Here is a 17866-nt window from a genome sequence, read left to right as displayed (position 1 = left end):
AGGCCCCTAGCTGTAATTAACTCACCCCTCCACAAAAGGTCCCAAATTCAATTAGTGTATACACCACTAATTAGTGCCTTACCTTTGTACTAATGTATTTTCCCACACTGTTACACTGTTTACAGCTGCAGATTGAATTATTGTGTCCATTCTGTTCAACTGGTCCTTTCCGTTTACAGCTGCAAATTAAATTACTGTAGTTCCATTCCTGTCCATTCTCTTCATTGTCACCTGCTAATGACCCCCCTCCGCCTCTCGTCCTGCTCAGCGGTTTAAGAGGCCAGTACTGGTCTCTCTTGTTGTTCCATTTTGCGTACAGTCACTAAGGGATCCCAGCTGCGGCGGGACGTTAGTGGCCAGACTCTGCCTAATCCCCATTGGAGCAGGGGGACCCCAGAAGCTACATCAGCCCTGCATGCAATGCCACCAGCTTTGCCTGAGACTACCACACCAGCTCTGCCTGAGGCTACCACATCAGCTTTGCGTGAGTGTATGCTTCCCTTGTGCTATCTGACTGCTTATGAACTGCCTCTCGGATTACAAATTGCTGTAGAGACTTTAACTTTGCCCACTGGGGCTGGATTACAAGTATTTTGGACTCTCTCTCCCTGCATTACTCCACTCCCCATTGAGTGACTGTTGTCTGTTTTAATAAAGCTTTAAGTGTTTGCCGTCTGCCTTGTGTGTTCTGTCCCGCTTACCCTCCGTCACATGGACCTTTTAGCAATTAATAAAAACGAATGTTCTTTAGAAAGGAACATACATTCCAAATTAATAATTAATCTACCAAAATTAGTGTGAGCATTGTTCTTGTTTCTTCTTGCTGGAGGCTGCCATTTTGTTGATGCCCAGAGCCCTGAGCAGCAGTTAAAGCAGAACTAAACCCTCCTATTCTTTTCAGTCAAGGAAGCTGCCATCTGCTTGATCTGCAGTTGCCATGGTGCGGAACATATAATCATTATAACACCAGTGATTTAATGGTTTGACAGTTTGGTTAAGAACACAAGCAACTTAACAGTTAGCATTCCTGGCATGCCGGGAACGCAATTGTTTTTTGAAACTGTAAAATCAGTAGGTTTAGTGCTGCTTTAATCTTTAGACTGCCAGCAGATCAGCCTATACAAATTCGAGCAACTTGGGAGAGCAACTGAGCATGTGCAGAGCAGAGTGATACATTGAATTACTGGATTTTAACCTCTACGAGCCGGCCGCACGCAAATGTGCGGCATCCCGGCGTCTGGGACTTGATGCTGAGCGGCCGCACATTTGCGTGTAATTAAGAAAAACGTGCTGAGAGCATGCGCCCTGCACTCTTCCAGCACACATGTCCGGTACTCAAGGAAAGGTCCAGATCTCCTCTTTCGATTGGGACCTTTCCTGATCATGTGACTGCCGTGGTGGCGAATCACGGCGGTCACGTGACCTTAAAACCCCACCCCGGCTTCTAAAACTCTTAAAGGGCTGGGAGGCGCTGGCGCCAAGGTGTTAAACAGTATAGGCACTTATTTTTAATGTTTTATATAGCTACAGTGGGGATCGAAAGTTTGGGCACCCCAGCTAAAAATTTGTATTAATGTGCATAAAGAAGCCAAGGAAAGATGGAAAATCTCCAAAAGGCATCAAATTACAGATTAGACATTCTTATAATATGTCAACAAAAGTTAGATTTTATTTCCATCATTTACTCTTTCAAAATAACAGAAAACAAAAAAATGGCGTCTGCAAAAGTTTGGGCACCCTGCAGAGTTAATATCTTGTACTGCCCCCTTTGGCAAGTATCACAGCTTGTAAATGCTTTTTGTAGCCAGCCAAGAGTCTTTCAATTCTTGTTTGAGGTATCTTTGCCCATTCTTCCTTACAAAAGTCTTCCAGTTCTTTGAGATTTCTGGGCTGTCTGTCACGCACTGCTCTTTTAAGGTCTATCCATAGATTTTCAATTATGTTGAGGTCAGGAGATTGTGAAGGCCATGGCAAAACCTTCAGTTTACGCCTCTTGATCTAATCCCCCATGGATTTCGAGGTGTGTTTAGGATCATTATCCATTTGTAGAAGCCATCCTCTCTTTAACTTCAGCTTTTTCACAGATGGCATCAAGTTACCATCCAAAATTTGCTGAAATTTTATTGAATCCATTTTTCCTTCTACTAGTGAGATGTTCCCTGTGCCACTGGCTGCAACACAACCCCAAAGCATGATTGATCCAACCCCATGCTTAACAGTTGGACAGGGGTTCTTTTCATTAAATTCTGTGCCCCTTCTTCTCCAAACGTACCTTTGCTCATTCCGGCCAAAAAGTTCAATTTTAACCTCATCGGTCCACAGAACCTGTTTCCAAAATGCATCAGGCTTGTCTATATGTTCATTTGCAAAGTTCAAACGATGATTTTTGTGGTGAGGACGTAGAAGAGGTTTTCTTCTGATGACTCTTCCATGAAGACCATATTTGTACAAGTATCTCTTTATAGTGGAATAGTGTACCACAACTCCAGTGTCTGCCAGATCTTTCTGGAGGGATCATGCAGTCAAACGTGGGTTTTGAATTGTTTTTCTCACAATCCTGCGAGCTGTTCTGTCTGATATTTTTCTTGGTCCTCCAGATCTTGCTTTAACTTCCACTGTTCCTGATGACTGCCATTTCTTAATTACATTCCGAACAGAGGATATTGACATCTGAAAACGCTTTGCTATCTTCTTATAGCCTTCTCCAGCTTTGTGAGCGTCAACTATTTTCAGTTTTCTAGACAACTGCTTAGAAGAACCCATGGTGCTGATTGTTGGGGCAAGGTCAGATCAGTCTGGGCATTTAAAACCTTTGAGATTGACATCACCTGGTCTTCCCAGACGATGGTTGAGAACAATCCATGACACTGGCAGGTCTCAGCTTGGCAAAGGGGGCAGTGCATGCTATAAATTCTGCAGGGTGCCCAAACTTTTGCAGACGCCATTTTTTTGTTTTCTGTTATTTTGAAAGTGTAAATGATGGAAATAAAATCTAACTTTTGTTGACATATTATAAGAATGTCTAATCTGTAATTTGATGCCTTTTGGAGATTTTTCCATCTTTCCTTGGCTTCTTTATGCACATTAATACAAATTGTTAGCTGGGGTGCCCAAACTTTCGATCCCCACTGTATGCCTGCAAAAGGGGCCAGCCTGAAGTGATCTAGCAGGACTTAATTTTCTGACTAAAGTTCCACTTTAACTGGCAATTCCTGAACCATGCAACACTGTATCCAAATGAAATTTATGTAATTTGTTCACACAAATAGAGCTTTCTTCTGGTGGTATTTGATCACCATTGGGGCTTTTTTAATAAAGTAAAAAATATTGCTTTTTTTTCTCAAAATGTTTTGTTTTTTTCATTTATAGTGCAAAAAAAAAACCCAGTGGTGATCAAATACCACCACTCTATTTGCATGAAAAAAAATTATATAAATTTAATTTGGGTACAGCATTGCACGGCCACGCTATTGTCAAAGTAGCTTAGCACCATATAGCAAAAAATGGCCTGGTCACAAAGGGGGGGGGGGGGGGGACAAATCTTCCAGAGGGCAAGTGGATAAAACATATCCAATAAAAAAATCAAAACATCAATTCTCTTCATTAACTTAGGCCATATTCTGCAACATGTCTTTGGTAAAAAAAGAAAATCTAAATAAGTGTACATATTAATTGGTTTGTGAGAAAGGTATAGCACATACAAACTATGGTATAACTATGGTACTAATGTATAATTTACGCAGCTATACATGCGTCACTGGTAATGGCAGAGATTGGTGACTTATAGTAGGACTGTGATACCGTGGCAAGCAATCTGCCACTAACAGACACTTGCTGGGAGGTACGCTAACTGACATTAACGTAGCTATTGACCTTAATATAGTGATTAGATATAATACTGTACAATGTACACTGTATTAATTACGCTGGCTGCAAAGGGGTTAACATCCAGGGGCAATCAAGGGTTAACTGTGTGTCTAACATATGTAATGTGTGTAATATGTGCTGCTTTTAATAAAAGATTTTGCTGTCTTTTCTCCCTGCAAGAAAAAGCCAGATCGCTGTGCTGTGAACAAAGAGTCCTATGTGTTTGATCACCATGTTTCAGCCAAATTTATTTACATGTACGTTGTACATTGCCTGGCCTGCCTGTGCCACTACTACAGGCAAGTGGCAAGTGGTTAACCACTTGCCTACCAGGCACTTGTACCCCCTTCCTGCCCAGGCCAATTTGCAGCTTTCAGTGCTGTCACTTTGAATGACAATTGCGCAGTCATGCAACACCGTACCCATATGAAATTTTTATTATTTTTTCACACAAATAGAGTTTTCTTTTGGAGGTGTTTATTAATCACTGGGTGTTTTATTTTTTGCGCTATAAACAAAAAAAAGAGCAAAAAAGTTGAAAAAAAAGTTGTTCTTTGTTTCTATTATAACATTTAGCAAACAGGTAATTTTTCTCCTTCATTGATGTGCGTTGATGAGGCTGCACTGATAGGCAGCACTGAAGGGCACTGATAGGCGGCACTGATGAGGTGGCAAAGATAGGCAGCACTGATATGCAACAATGATGGGCACTGATAGGCGGCACAGATAGGCACTGATGGGTGGCACTGACTGACGGCACTGCTGGGCGGCATTGATGGGCACAAGTGGGTGGCACTACTAGGCACTCATGGGCACAAGTGGGTGGCACTGATGGGCACCAATCATCAGGGCACTGATCATCAGTGCCGATTCGTCCTCTGACAATTGCCAGTTATTGGCAGTACTTTCCTCACGCAGTGACAGCGTGAGGAAAGTGCAGCCGATAACTGGCAACTGCATTTACCCGGTGATCTGCTGTGTCATTGGACATGGCTGATCACGTGGTAAAAGGTAGCTGTGATTGGCAGTGTACCACATCACGTGATCAGCTGTGTCCAGGGGCACGCAGGAGGGCGCTTTCTGGGAGGATGTCATATGATGCCCTCCCAGGACTGGATAACCGTGCTGTAGCTGTTATTCGGCTATAGCGCGGTTGGCAAGTGGTTAAATAAAGACAAAGGGTAAACTTTTACAAGGCAATAATAGTGAATTGACTCTTAAAATGGAATTCCAGTTAATAGCCAACTAAGGCTAAACCTACTCCCATCCTCATCCTAAAGCATATCTATCTAACCCTGTAAAAAAAAGATCCCTATACTTACCTATTCTGAAGCAGCTCTGGTCCTATCTCTAGCTGCAGATTCTGTGTGGAGGAGAGAGCTGACAACAGGTGGAAAATGCCTGGGAGATGACGTCACCCATAGACTTACTATGGAGCATCCGTTGTTGGCTGCCTCTCCTGCACACAGAAGCCACCGCTGACAGCTCAGCCTGGGACCGAACCGGAGTGCCTTCAGGATAGTGATAGAGTATAGGCATCTTTTCATTACAGGGTTAGATAGAATAGCTTTAGAATGGGGGTAGGAGTAGGTTTTGCCTTTTATAGCTATTGACTGGTGTAACGGAAGCGTAGGCAGGACAGAGCACACGGAGAAGATGGGGAACACACAAAGCTTTATTGAAGCAACAAAATGACAGATACTCAATGGGGAAATGGCAGGGAGGGTGATGTGTGCGCAAACCAGGGACGATTCCAGGCACAGGGGGTCTTCGGCGACAGGCAGGCAATCTCCCCCCTAGGCTTGGGGCCTCAGCCGAGCTCCCTCCGTAACTGGACAGCGGATTGGAGACTCGGGCAATAGGCGGGCAACCTACCCCTGAGCAGGGGTCTGGGGCAACAGGCAGGCAATCTACCCCTGGGCAGGGGCCTCGAGCAACAGGCGGCAACCTACCACTGGGCAGGGACCTTGGGCAACAGGCGGCAACCTACCACTGGGCAGGGACCTCAGGCAACAGGCGGCAATCTACCCCTGGGCAGGGGTCTCGAGCAACAGGCGACAACCTACCACTGGGCAGGGACCTCGGGCAACAGGCGGCAACCTACCACTGGGCAGGGACCTCGGGCAACATGCGGCAATCTACCCCTGGGCAGGGGTCTCGGGGACTCAACGGGACTCTAGCTGTGGAGTCTGGCCTCAGCACAGCTACCACCCAGCTTTCTAGGGACATTGGGTTCACGGGGACTCAATGGGTAGCGATGGCTCAAGCACTCAGGGGCACCATAAGTAGCTATACTCCGGGCACGCCATGGGGCGGTTCAAGTAAGGGTAGTCTAGGCGTGTAGTAGGGCAGTGCATAACCCAGGTGGTCTGTGCGCACAACAGGGACAGTTTAGGACACGGGTGGTCAGTGCACACAGCGGGGCAGTTCGGAACACGGGTGGTCGGTGCACACAGCGGGGACAGTTCAGGACACGAGTGGTCGGTGCACACACTGGGGACAGTTCAGAACACGAGTGGTCGGTGCACACAGCAGGCACAGTTCAGGACACAGGTGGTCAGTGCGCACAACAGGGACAGTTCAGGACACGGGTGGTCGGTGCACACAGCGGGGACAGTTCAGAACACGTGTGGTCGATGCACACAGCGGGGACAGTTCAGAACACGGGTGTTCGGTGTACACAGCTGGGACAGTTCAAGACACAGGTGGTTAGTGCACACAACAGGGACAGTTCAAGACACAGGTGGTCAGTGCGCACAACAGGGACAGTTCAGGACACTCACGGTAAGCAGCTTGCAGACCCTCAGCGGCAGGCGGCTCCAGACAGGGACGACCAGCGGTCGGCATTCCAGGGACAACCAGCGATCAGCAGACAGCAGCAGCTCCCCAGGCACTCAACAGCGGACGGCTTCCAGGGACACGCAGCCACGGAGAGTGTGCAGGGTCCCTCAGCAGCAGCTCCCAGGGCACTCAGCAGCAGACAGCTTCCAGGGACACGCAGCCCCGGATAGTGTGCAGGGTCCCTCAGCAGCAACTCCCAGGGCACTCAGCAACAGACAGGGTGCAAGGGTGCTCAGTAGACAGGCTTACAGACTTGTAGGGTCTGGCAGGGTCTCAGCTGTGGGGTCTGACCTTTGAGGGGAAGGCTCATGCAGAGCTGTGGAGACTCCCAACCCTGGGGTATTGCAGAGGGCTACAGTCCTGACCTTTTGGGGGTCTGCAGAGTGTGTAGGGGGGATGGCTGGGGAGGCTCGGTCCCCCTCACCCGAGCCTCCCAGCATCTTTCTGGGAGCAAGATGATTCCAGCAGCATGGACAGGAACAGAGAGAGGAGGGCTTATTCCTGTGCGGGTCTTTTGAAAACCATGTGGGACGCGGCTAGGTTGCCTTGGCAATGGCCGGCCCAGCCCTGTCCATGGAAGCTCCACAGACATCGGAATGTGCAAGGGGGAAGGGAGGGGTGGAGGGATATGGCGGGGGATGGGAGAGGCACTGGCAGTCCGTGACAACTGGAATTCCACTTTAAGGCAGCGTCAAAGAGTAAAATGGGAACTAAACTGTAATATGTCCCCACTGAGTAAGGACCTCTGTTTTATTAGCTATAAATTCACTTTAAACAGGTAACTGAAATTATGTTAGCATATTATCTTATACAGGTAGCATAAATCTGTATTACAGAATCATCATGTCTTATGAAATAAACAGATACTGAGTTCTATAATAATTACAAATAAATACACAATGTGGATCTCACAAAATATCTATAAATAAAACATCAGTATTCTTAAACTTAGAACAGGGCCAATATAATTTTGCCGAAGCCCTTAATAGACATGGGAAATCCATGTGCTGTTACAGTCTCTGAAGTTATTTTGGCTTCTTGTCAACTTTTGAGTGTTGCACTTTGTCTAAACCACTCCACAAGTTACCAAGTAATCACACTCTATGTAAATTCTCTTCAACATATCCAAGAGTATCTCTCACTTTGTTAACCAGCACTTGTCTATAGAACCAGTTTTAAAATGATGTCATACAAATTGAGCAGTGTAATGTACCCAAATTAAAAATGGTAGCTATACCAATTAAAATAAGCTATTGTAAATATTCATTGTCTTTAAATTTAGGTATTTTTACTGCACCATATAATGAGGCAATCTTATGTTCAAATAAAATCACTTTTGCACATTATAGGGTTGATTTAGTAAGACTGGAGAGTGCAAAATCAGGTGCAGCTGTGCACGGTAGCCAATCAGCTTCTAACTACGACTTGTCCAATAAGGCTTTGACAAAAAAAACCTGGAAGCTGACTGGTTTCTTTGTAGAGCTGCATCAGATTTTGCACTCTCCAGTTTTAGTAAATTAACCCGTTTGTGAACACCCCAACAGAACAGACTTTTTTTCCAGACATAGTCATGTCATTTGGATAGACAGTTTCCACACTGATAATCACCTGCACAATAGAAACATGGCATGCACAGTTCCAGCCAATTGTTCTTTACACAATACCTTCAGCCTCTGAAACAGTAAACTATAATATTTCTTTGATGCTGAGGCCCTTATTTTTAAATGCAAAGGCAGCCCATAGATGATTTTTTTTTTTCCTTCAACCAGTTGGCTGAACAAAAAAAAAATGACCTGATTCCCCCATCTACACATTCGAGGTGCCTTTGCATTCTGATGGTGGGAAGACTTCCCCACTATCAGAATAATCTGATCAGAGCCACTGGCGATACCCGGTGGCAGCGATCGAGTGGAAATTTTCCAACAGGGCTGTTGCACAGAAGTAGAACAGTAGATCAACTTCTGTACAACCACTCAGCCCATACATGGCTGAATTTTTATCCATGTGTGATCAGCATAACTCTACATTTATAACAGTAATAACTCTTTATTCAGTAACTCAAAAATTATTAGTGACTGATTCATAAGAGCAGTAACCCACAGTAGCCAATTGGATTTTATATCATACTGGTCAAAGTGAATTCTGTTTGGTTGCTATGAGCTACTGCAATATGAATTAGCACTCATGAGAAACAAATGTGTTCAATTACATCCTCTAATATATCCTCAGACATCTACGGACAACAACCTGTTACTTCTTTCTTCTTCCCCCAGGCCCTAATCAATGTGGAAGCTTACCAATTGCTGCTGTAAGCTATCATGGCGTTGCTTCAGGACTTGCTCTGTTCTTTGAAGAACTCCACATTCTGCTGTAAGATCGGCCAGTTCTTGACGCTTCTTTTTAAAGACTAAGCTTTTTCCTCTGAGCTTGCTCAAATAACGTTTAAACTATAAGAAAAAAAAAAGTGTTATCTGTGATGGTGAGAAAGTATGTGGTCATGGAACAGAGACCACAGATCGTGCTACAGATGTTATGGGTTCAGGGACAGACTGACCATTCGAGCATTCAGGCACTGCTCAAGGGCCCAGGGTCAGTAGGGGGCCCTATGAAATGCCCCTGGTACCTTTTATAGGCTTTTTTGGGTGTGCTTTGAGTGTGGGCAAGGACACAGGGGCCCCATGATCCCCTATTGCCCGGGGACCCCATGATTTGTCAGTCCGCCCCTGTATGGGTTAGTAAAAATCAGGTGAAGAAGCTGCTGCCATAGTAGGGAGTGCAAAGCAAAAGATCAGAAGGGGTGTGGTGCTTGGTGCTACATAATTTTTAAGCAGAATTTTAGAAAACGTTTTGAGATATTATTAACACTGTAAAAACTAAATAGATACATTCCTTTTGTCTGGAAACCAGCTCTAGTAAAACTTGCAGACTTGCTTGGGGAAAGGAATTTGTATTTTCTCTAAAGCTGATTTGCAGACAAAAAAAAAACATTTTTAAAAACATAATTTCTATTGCACCCTCAATGTATCAATTTAATAGCAAATTAAACTACACTTTTGCTTCCATAACACAAAAGTAAACTTGGAGCACAGTGATGGTAAGCAGGAATATCTGGGAAAAGTAGCAAAAGGCATGGTGAACAAAAAGTAACAAAGCAGTGGAAGGCAAAAGAAGATGGGTTGAAGGCAGTGTTAATTTTGTCAACGAAAATATTACTTTCGACTAAACTAACACTATTTTATTCAACTAAAATAGGACTAAAACTAAAACAATTCAGGTGACTAAAATACAATTAAAACTAAAATGGCATTTTAGTAAGACTATGACTGAAACTAAATTGAAATTTGACATCAAAATTATCACTGGTTGAAGGGACTCCTTTCATAGTTACATAGTTACAGAGTAACTACAAGGTCACTACAAATTCATTTTTCCATGACTTTTCTTTAGTCAAAGCCATAATCAAACAACTGAAGATCTGCTATTCATTACTAGCAGCACAGAATGAATGCTCATCAGCCATTGCTTATTCAGGTTTCCTTTTTACAGATGACATGATAACATCAGGGCATATAAATAGTTCCAAAGATTGTCCCAATATAAAAATGTAATCTACGGATATTATAAACAAACATGTCTCATAGAGAAACTGTATGTTCTATTAATGTTCCATGAAAGTAGCACCAGCAGTTTGCCTAAAATAAAACCTAACCTCTTTGTTATCATGAGCTATATTAAGACAATGTTTTCAATGGTTCTGTTCCAAAACATTTTAGGATCTAAGCTGGGTATAAACATTTCTGATCAAAGAATTTATTAGATTTGTAAATGGACGAATCTCACAGCAGAAGGCAATATGTACATGTTGTTTTCTTATGGCTCATTTCCAATACATAGTCTCGTCCTTCATGCTGTGGTTCAGATGAACTATATTTTGCAGGGCATAGGTCTTTAACATTCATTAAACAGATTTACTTTAAAACCAACAAGGCCACCTCCCTTTCTGGGAAGTGCACCAATGACAATGATTTGAATGACAGTTTGAGGAAGTGTCTAAACAGAGGTAGTGATGTGGTAGAGAGGAAAAAACAAAAAATATCACTTGAAAGTTTGTGCACTTCTTTGTAATAGGTTTGAGAGGAATCATTATGCCATAATTTCCTCAAAATAATGCGGTTCAAATAAGATGTCATAACATAAACCTATTTTCTCCATCCTTTCCCCATGGGGCAAAGTGCATGTAGCCCCATTTTGACTGGTGCTTTGGATCCAGAGATAGCGTGGTTAGCAGCACACCCTGCCTCCCCACAACGCTGTCTAACTATGGTGTCCTTTTATGAAGCAGAGATCAGCGGCGATCATGAGGATCGTTGCTGATTTCCGATCATTTGTGGTGTAGGAAACAGAAATGATCAGCGGAGAACATGTGCAATTAAACCATGACAACATCTGTTTGTGTAGTATTATATTCAGCAGACTGTGTTCTTCTATTGTTGTGACTTAGATGACGTTCAGAGCATATTTTATGCCCAATTCATGCAAAACTCCACGTAATCCCAAGGGGTTCACATACTTTTTCTTGCAACTGTAATACCTATATTTTAAAGAATTTGCCATGTAAGTGTGATTTTTATAACTACAGAGTTAATTTACTGCATCCTTACAAGATGTCTCCAACTTACAAGCTGACCTCAATGCACTGTTTATTTGGGCAACTACGTATGTGGAAAATGAGATTTAATCTTGACAAATGTAAAGTTATGCACTTGGGGGCTAAAAACTTGCAAGAATCATACATTCTAGAAAAACTGCTGCCGGAGTCAATGGTCGAGAAAGATAAATTTAAAGTGGTTATATACCCTTGCATATACCCGGTGAAGTAACTAGCCTCAGGTGATACACAGTGGTGAAACAAATCCTCCTGCATAAGTTTTACTTGTTATCTGCAGCTCTTTCTTCTCTACATCCGTTGAAAGTGCAGAATTTATACAGCTTGTCTGAGCTTTCAGAAAGAAAGGGTTTGGGGAGCAGAATTTACACTTTTCCAGAGCTTAGTGAGAGTTGACTGGAGGGAAGGGACACACCCACTTCACACAGGAACAGGAGGTGAGGCTGTTAATCACAGGATGTGTGCTCCAGCTCCATCATCTGTCACCTTTTTATCTCTTAGTATTAGCAAAATGTGTCAGATGTGACTTATGCAGATAGCAGAGGAATGAAAGCGCAGCAGACAGAGATGACAATTAGTGCTCTGGGATGAGACAAACACACACTATAAAATGATATGCTTTGTCCATATTTTATTGCAGAGGTTTACAGCCACTTTAATATTAGCATGCAATACCAAGCTGCGGTTTCTAAAGCTAGCAAAAATACTTTCTTGTAATAATAGAGGTATAGACTCCAGAGAGAAAGAGATAATTGTGCCAATGTACAAAAGTTTAGTAAGACCTCATCTGAAAAATAATGTTCAGTTTTGGGCACCAATTCAAAAAAAGGATATTGGAGAACTAGAGAAAGTACAGAGAAGGGCAATCAAACTGATAAGGAGCTCAGCTATGAGGGAAGATGAGCTGAACAAAATGTATTCCCTCTTGAGAAAAAGTGATTAAAGGATAGTGTCACAGTGTGCCCCATGCCCCCACCCCCCCTGTGCCTGCTGTCCCTCTGCCTGTCCCTTCACCCCTCCCTCCCCCCTTGCAGATTCCTCACATCCTATCACAGCCTACTTCAAAGGCTGTGCAGGATGGGAGGAAGCGGCACCTGTGGTGTGGGTCGCACCTCTCCCAGCAATGTCGCTGGAGAGTCACGACCTCCGGTGCAGGCTGCCGGGATGTCTCAGTGTGTCCCCCCCGGCGGGCGCAGAGCAGGCATGAGGCTTCCCGCGCCCTCCGCCCGGAGACAAAGGCCGCGCTCACAAGAGCGCAGCCCAAGTCAGGGGGGCGTGCCTCGTTGCCCCGGCAACATGGCACTGGGCCGGACATTAAGAAGGCCAGAGCGGGACCCAGCCCACGAGTTTGTCCCCCACTCGGGACAGGGTGCTGTGTGAGGTCTGAGCTGAGGCCAGACCCCACAGCCAAGACCCTGCAAGCCTGTTGGTCCCCTGCTGTTGAGGGAAGCATTGTGTGGGGTCTGAGCTGAGGCCAGACCCCACAGCCAGGACCCGGCTTCCCTGTTGGTCCCTTGCTCTGGATAGAAGTGCTGTGTGAGGTCTGAGCTGAGGCCAGACCCCACAGCCAAGACCCCACTGAGTCCCAGTGAGCCTGTCTGCTGATCGCTGTTTGTCCTTGGAAGGCTGAGTACCGTGAGGGTCCCTGTCTGCTGCTCGCTGGTTGTCCCTGGAAAGCTGAGCCCCGTGAGGGTCCCTGTCTGCTGACCGCTTTGTCTCTGGAAAGCTGTTCCTGTCTGCTGGCCGCTGTTTGGAGGTCTTAGCTGAGGCCAGACCCCACAGCCCAGACCCCACTGAGTGTCCGCTGATCGCTATTCATCCCTGGAAAGCGATCCCTGTCTGCTGACCACTTTGTCCCTGGAAAGCCATTCCTGTCCGCTGACCGCTGTTTGTCCCTGGAAAGCTGTCCCTGTCTGCTGACCGCTTTGTCCCTGGAAAGCTGTTCCTGTCCGCTGTTTGGAGGTCTGAGCTGAGGCCAAACCCCACAGCCCAGACCCCGCTGAGTGTCCGCTGATCGCTGTTCGTCCCTGGAAAGCAATCCCTGTCTGTTGACCACTTTGTCCTGGGAAAACTGTTCCTGTATGCTGACCGCTGGTTGGCCCTGGAAAGCTGAGCACCGTGAGGGTCCCTGTCTGCTGACCGCTTTGTCCCTGGAAAGCTGTTCCTGTCCGCTGGCCACTGTTTGTCCCTGGAAAGTTGTTCCTGCCTGCTGACCGCTGTGTTCCTGGAAAGCTGAGTGCTGCACGAGTCCCTGTCTCCTGACTGCTGTTTGCCTCTGGGAAGTTACCCCTGCCTAAACCGTGAGTGCTCATATTCTCCTGCCTGAACTGCCCCCCTTGAATCCATATATTGCCCTGTCTGGACTGCCCCCACTGAATGCACCCATACTTTCCCTGCCTGGACTGCCCCATTGAATCTATTATCCTTGCCGGAACTGCCCACTTGGATTAATACTTGCTTGGACTGCCTATTGCATGTCTGGATTATCGTAGCTACCTGGACTGCCCCCCTGAGTGCTCGGGCCATCGCTACCCGAATCGCCCTAGTGTTGGCCGGATTATAACTGTCGGGACTCCTCGCCCCTCTTCCCCCCTTTTTTTGGGTACCTGGACGCTACCTTCCTACCCTGATTAAGTGCCTTCCATAGTTCAATAAAGCTTTGTGTGTTTATCATCTTCTTTGCGTGTTCTGTCCCGCCTACGCTTCCGTCACAGATAGGTTTACCTTTTAAAAAAAAATAAATGCACATTTTTTGCAGGTTTTTGTTTATGGGGTCTGTAAAACATTGCACCAGAGATCAGCAGATTGCTGGTGCCATGCAAGTCTTCTGCAGACCTGTCAGTGTATCTGTGTGCCTGCAAGCAGATACTACTAACAGGAAGACTCAATGAACTACCACAGCGATCCAAAGTGCCGTGGTAGTTAATTGAGAACTACCAGCTGACAACCGCAAAGGCTTTCGGAACCTGGAGTTTTCCCATTCACAGGCTTCTGTGAATGAGTGACATGGCTGGGCAGGCAAGGTTTTTTTAAAAAATTGTGATAGCTAGTGGGAGGGAGAAGATCCCCCGCTAGCTGTCACAACAAGGATCAGAGGGTGCGGGGGGGGGGGGGGGGGGTCTATTTGTAACATGTTACACCCTGAGTATGGGTGTAACACTGAACATGTTATAAAAGGTGAACCTATCCTTTAACCACTAGCCTACAGGGCACTCATACCCCCTTCCTGCCCATACCAATTTCCAGCTTTCAGCGCTGTTGCACTTTGAATGACAATTGCGCAGTCATGCAACACTGTACCTATATGAAATTTTTATCATTGTTTTGTGACAGATAGAGCTTTATTTTGGTGGTATTTAATCACCTCTGGGTTTTTAATTTTTTCTTAAACAAACCAAAAATCACTGAAAATTTTGAAAAAAAAAAGTTTTTTCTTAGTTTTTGTTATAAAATTTTGTAAATAAGTGATTTTTCTCCTTCACTGATGTGCGCTAATGAGGCTGCAGTGATGGGCACTGATAGGCTGCACTGATGGACACTGATAGGTGTCACTGAAGAGGAGGCACTGGTAGGTGGCACTGATGGGTATTGGCAGGCATCACTGATGGGCACTGAAAGGCAGCACTCATATATGGCACTGATAGGCGGCACTGACTGGCACTGTTAGGCGGCACTGACGGGCACTGATAGGCGGCACTGATGCACACTGATAGGCGGCACTGACTGGCACTGATAGGTGGCACTGATTGGCAGCACTGACTGGCACTGATGGGTGACACGGAAAGGCAGCTCAGATGGGCACTGATATGTGGCATTGATGTGCACTGGTAGGCACTGAAATGTGGCGTTCATGTGGCACTGATGGGCACTGGCAGGTGGCATGGATGAGCACTGAGAGCTGGCACTGATGGACATTGACAGGTGGCACTGCTGGGGCTACACAGATCGTCAGGGCACACTGATCATCAGTGCCGATGATCAGTGTACATGTCCAATCTGAGGGATGCCGATTACCGGCTCTCCTCTCGAACTGTCAGCGTGACAGCTCATGAGGAGAGAAATGCTGATAACCGGCATTTCCCTATTTACATGCGATCAGCTGTGATTGGACACAGCTGATCACATGACCGAGCGACATCTTCAGCTCTTTCCATTGATCGGTGATCTGCTGTGTCCGAGGGACACAACGCACCGCCGATCACCGCACTGCGCGCTCCTGGAGCCGCGCATGTGTGGTTAGAGTGGGAGGACATCATATGACATCCCCCCAGAGCGAGAGAACCACCTTGCGCCCGTCATTGTACTATATGGCGGGCGGGAGGCGATTAAAGGGGAATATGATCACCATGTTTGTGGTCCATGTTTGTGGTCCATATCACCATGTTTGTGGTCAACATATGTGGTCCATATAATGAACTTGGTGTTGAGATATTCACTTTCAGGTCATTACAGAGGACAAAGTGGCACTCTTTACATGGAGGAAAAGAGATTTAATCTTCAAATATGGAAAGGCTTCTTCGCGGTAAGAGCTCTAAAAATGTGTGAAATCAGATAGAGCAATTTCAAAACAATAGAGGAACCTGTACAACTGTGCAAGGCTGAAGATAAGGCTGGGGTTCAGCTTTACATATGGAAATTTCAATTTATTATCTTCCAGCTCTAATTACCTTTCATGTACTGCTACATAACAATGAATACAGATGTATAAAATTAAATATGAACTCTTATTCTTTTCACCACCATGTAATTTTTGCCCGATGTAATATTTGTAGGTGATTCACTTTATTAACCATCACCTAGAGATGTCATTGTGAAAAACTATAATAAGAAACCATATATTCACTGCTGTATTGTTGTACCTGCAATTACTGGAGGTTTTGAAACCTAAAGACATTTGTAACCTATTTATTTTTGATGTCCCACTACATTTACCAGGAGACAAATCCTTTATTCTTGGAGACTTCGTTTCAACTGACCATGGAGGATAATTTATTCCTGGAAACAATTTAAAGTATCTCCAGTCTACGAATAGCCACATGATGGAATGAGAGTTGCAACGCCTAGTATGTAACTCCACGCTGTGTTTTATGTCACATGTGCCCATCCTTTTCTTTTCTTGTCATCATCACATATATATTCTTAATAGGGGATGCATATCCTCAACACATAGCTAAATGGCAGAAGATAAACTGGAGCTACCAATATTCTAGAAGCACATTCGCCTTATTCATAAATAACATGCGCATATAGTTTAGTTATGTAAAACTTAAATGAATTGAAGATGAAGCACAAAGTTCTGTATTAAAAGGTACAGTTGTGTCCAAAATTATTCAACCCCCACTGAAATTGAGTGTTTTGGCCAGTTTGACATTGCTTTTGATCATTCAGTCATCTTGCTTACATTTACATTAAAGAGGCACTTGTAGGTCAGACAAATATAACATAACAGTTATAATGAAATAACCACAAATGTCTTTTCTGTGCTCACAGCATTATCAGTTTTATTCAACCCCCAAGTGACATTCAATCTTAGTACTTAGTACAGCATCCTTTTACAGTTATAACAGCTTTTAAACGTGAAGCATAGCTTGACACAAGTGTCTTGCAGCGATCTACGGGTATCTTCGCCCATTCTTCATGGGCAAAGGCCTCCAGTTCAGTCACATTCTTAGGCTTGCGCACTGCAACTGCTTTCTTTAAGTCCCACCAGAGGTTCTCAATCGGATTTAAGTCTGGTGACTGCGATGGCCACTCCAAAATGTTCCAGCCTTTCCTCTGCAACCATGCTCTAGTGGACTTGGAGGTATGCTTGGGATCATTGTCCTGTTGAAAGGTCCAACGTCTCCCAAGCCTCAGGTGTGTGACGGACTGCATCACGTTTCCATCCAATATCTCCTGGTACTGAAGAGAATTCATGGTACCTTGCACACGCTGAAGCTTCCCTGTACCTGCAGAAGCAAAACAGCCCCAAAGCATGATTGACCCTCCACCATGCTTCACAGTAGGCAAGGTGTTCTTTTCATCATAGGCCTTGTTCTTCCTCCTCCAAACATAGCGTTGATCCATGGGCCCAAACAGTTCTAATTTTGTTTCATCAGTCCACAGAACACTATCCCACAACTTTTGTGGTTTGTCCACATGGCTTTTGGCATACTGCAGTCGACTCTTCTTATTCTTTGGAGACAGCAAGGGGGTACGCCTGGGAGTTCTGGCACGGAGGCCTTCATTACGCAGTGTGCGTCTTATTGTCTGGGCTGAAACTTCTGTACCCACATCTGACAAATCTTTTCTCAGTTCCTCAGCAGTCACACGGGGACTTCTCTCCACTCTACGCTTCAGGTAGCGCACAGCAGTCGAAGTCAGCATCTTCTTTCTGCCACGACCAGGTAGCGTTTCAACAGTGCCCTTTGCCTTGAATTTGCGAATGATGCTTCCTAAGGTGTCTCTTGGTATGTTTAACATCTTTGCAATCTTCTTATAGCCATTGCCCTT

The 17866-nt window shown here is 45.1% G+C and overlaps 1 protein-coding gene across 1 annotated transcript in view; it reads right to left on the bottom strand.

Annotated features, from left to right (window-relative positions):
* IFT81 (intraflagellar transport 81) overlaps positions 1-17866 on the bottom strand; it is a 227136-nt gene that overhangs the window by 67176 nt on the left and 142094 nt on the right. Inside the window, exon 12 of the mRNA XM_089676578.1 lies at positions 9006-9155. Coding sequence (XP_089532704.1) covers positions 9006-9155 — 150 coding nt within the window. The remainder of the gene's footprint in view (positions 1-9005; positions 9156-17866) is intronic.

This window comes from Staurois parvus, unplaced genomic scaffold (assembly GCF_062004578.1).
Source record: "Staurois parvus isolate SC_StPar_1 unplaced genomic scaffold, SC_StPar_1.0 ptg000014l, whole genome shotgun sequence".
NCBI lineage: Eukaryota > Metazoa > Chordata > Amphibia > Anura > Ranidae > Staurois > Staurois parvus.
This window is presented reverse-complemented; position numbering and strand designations above follow the sequence as displayed.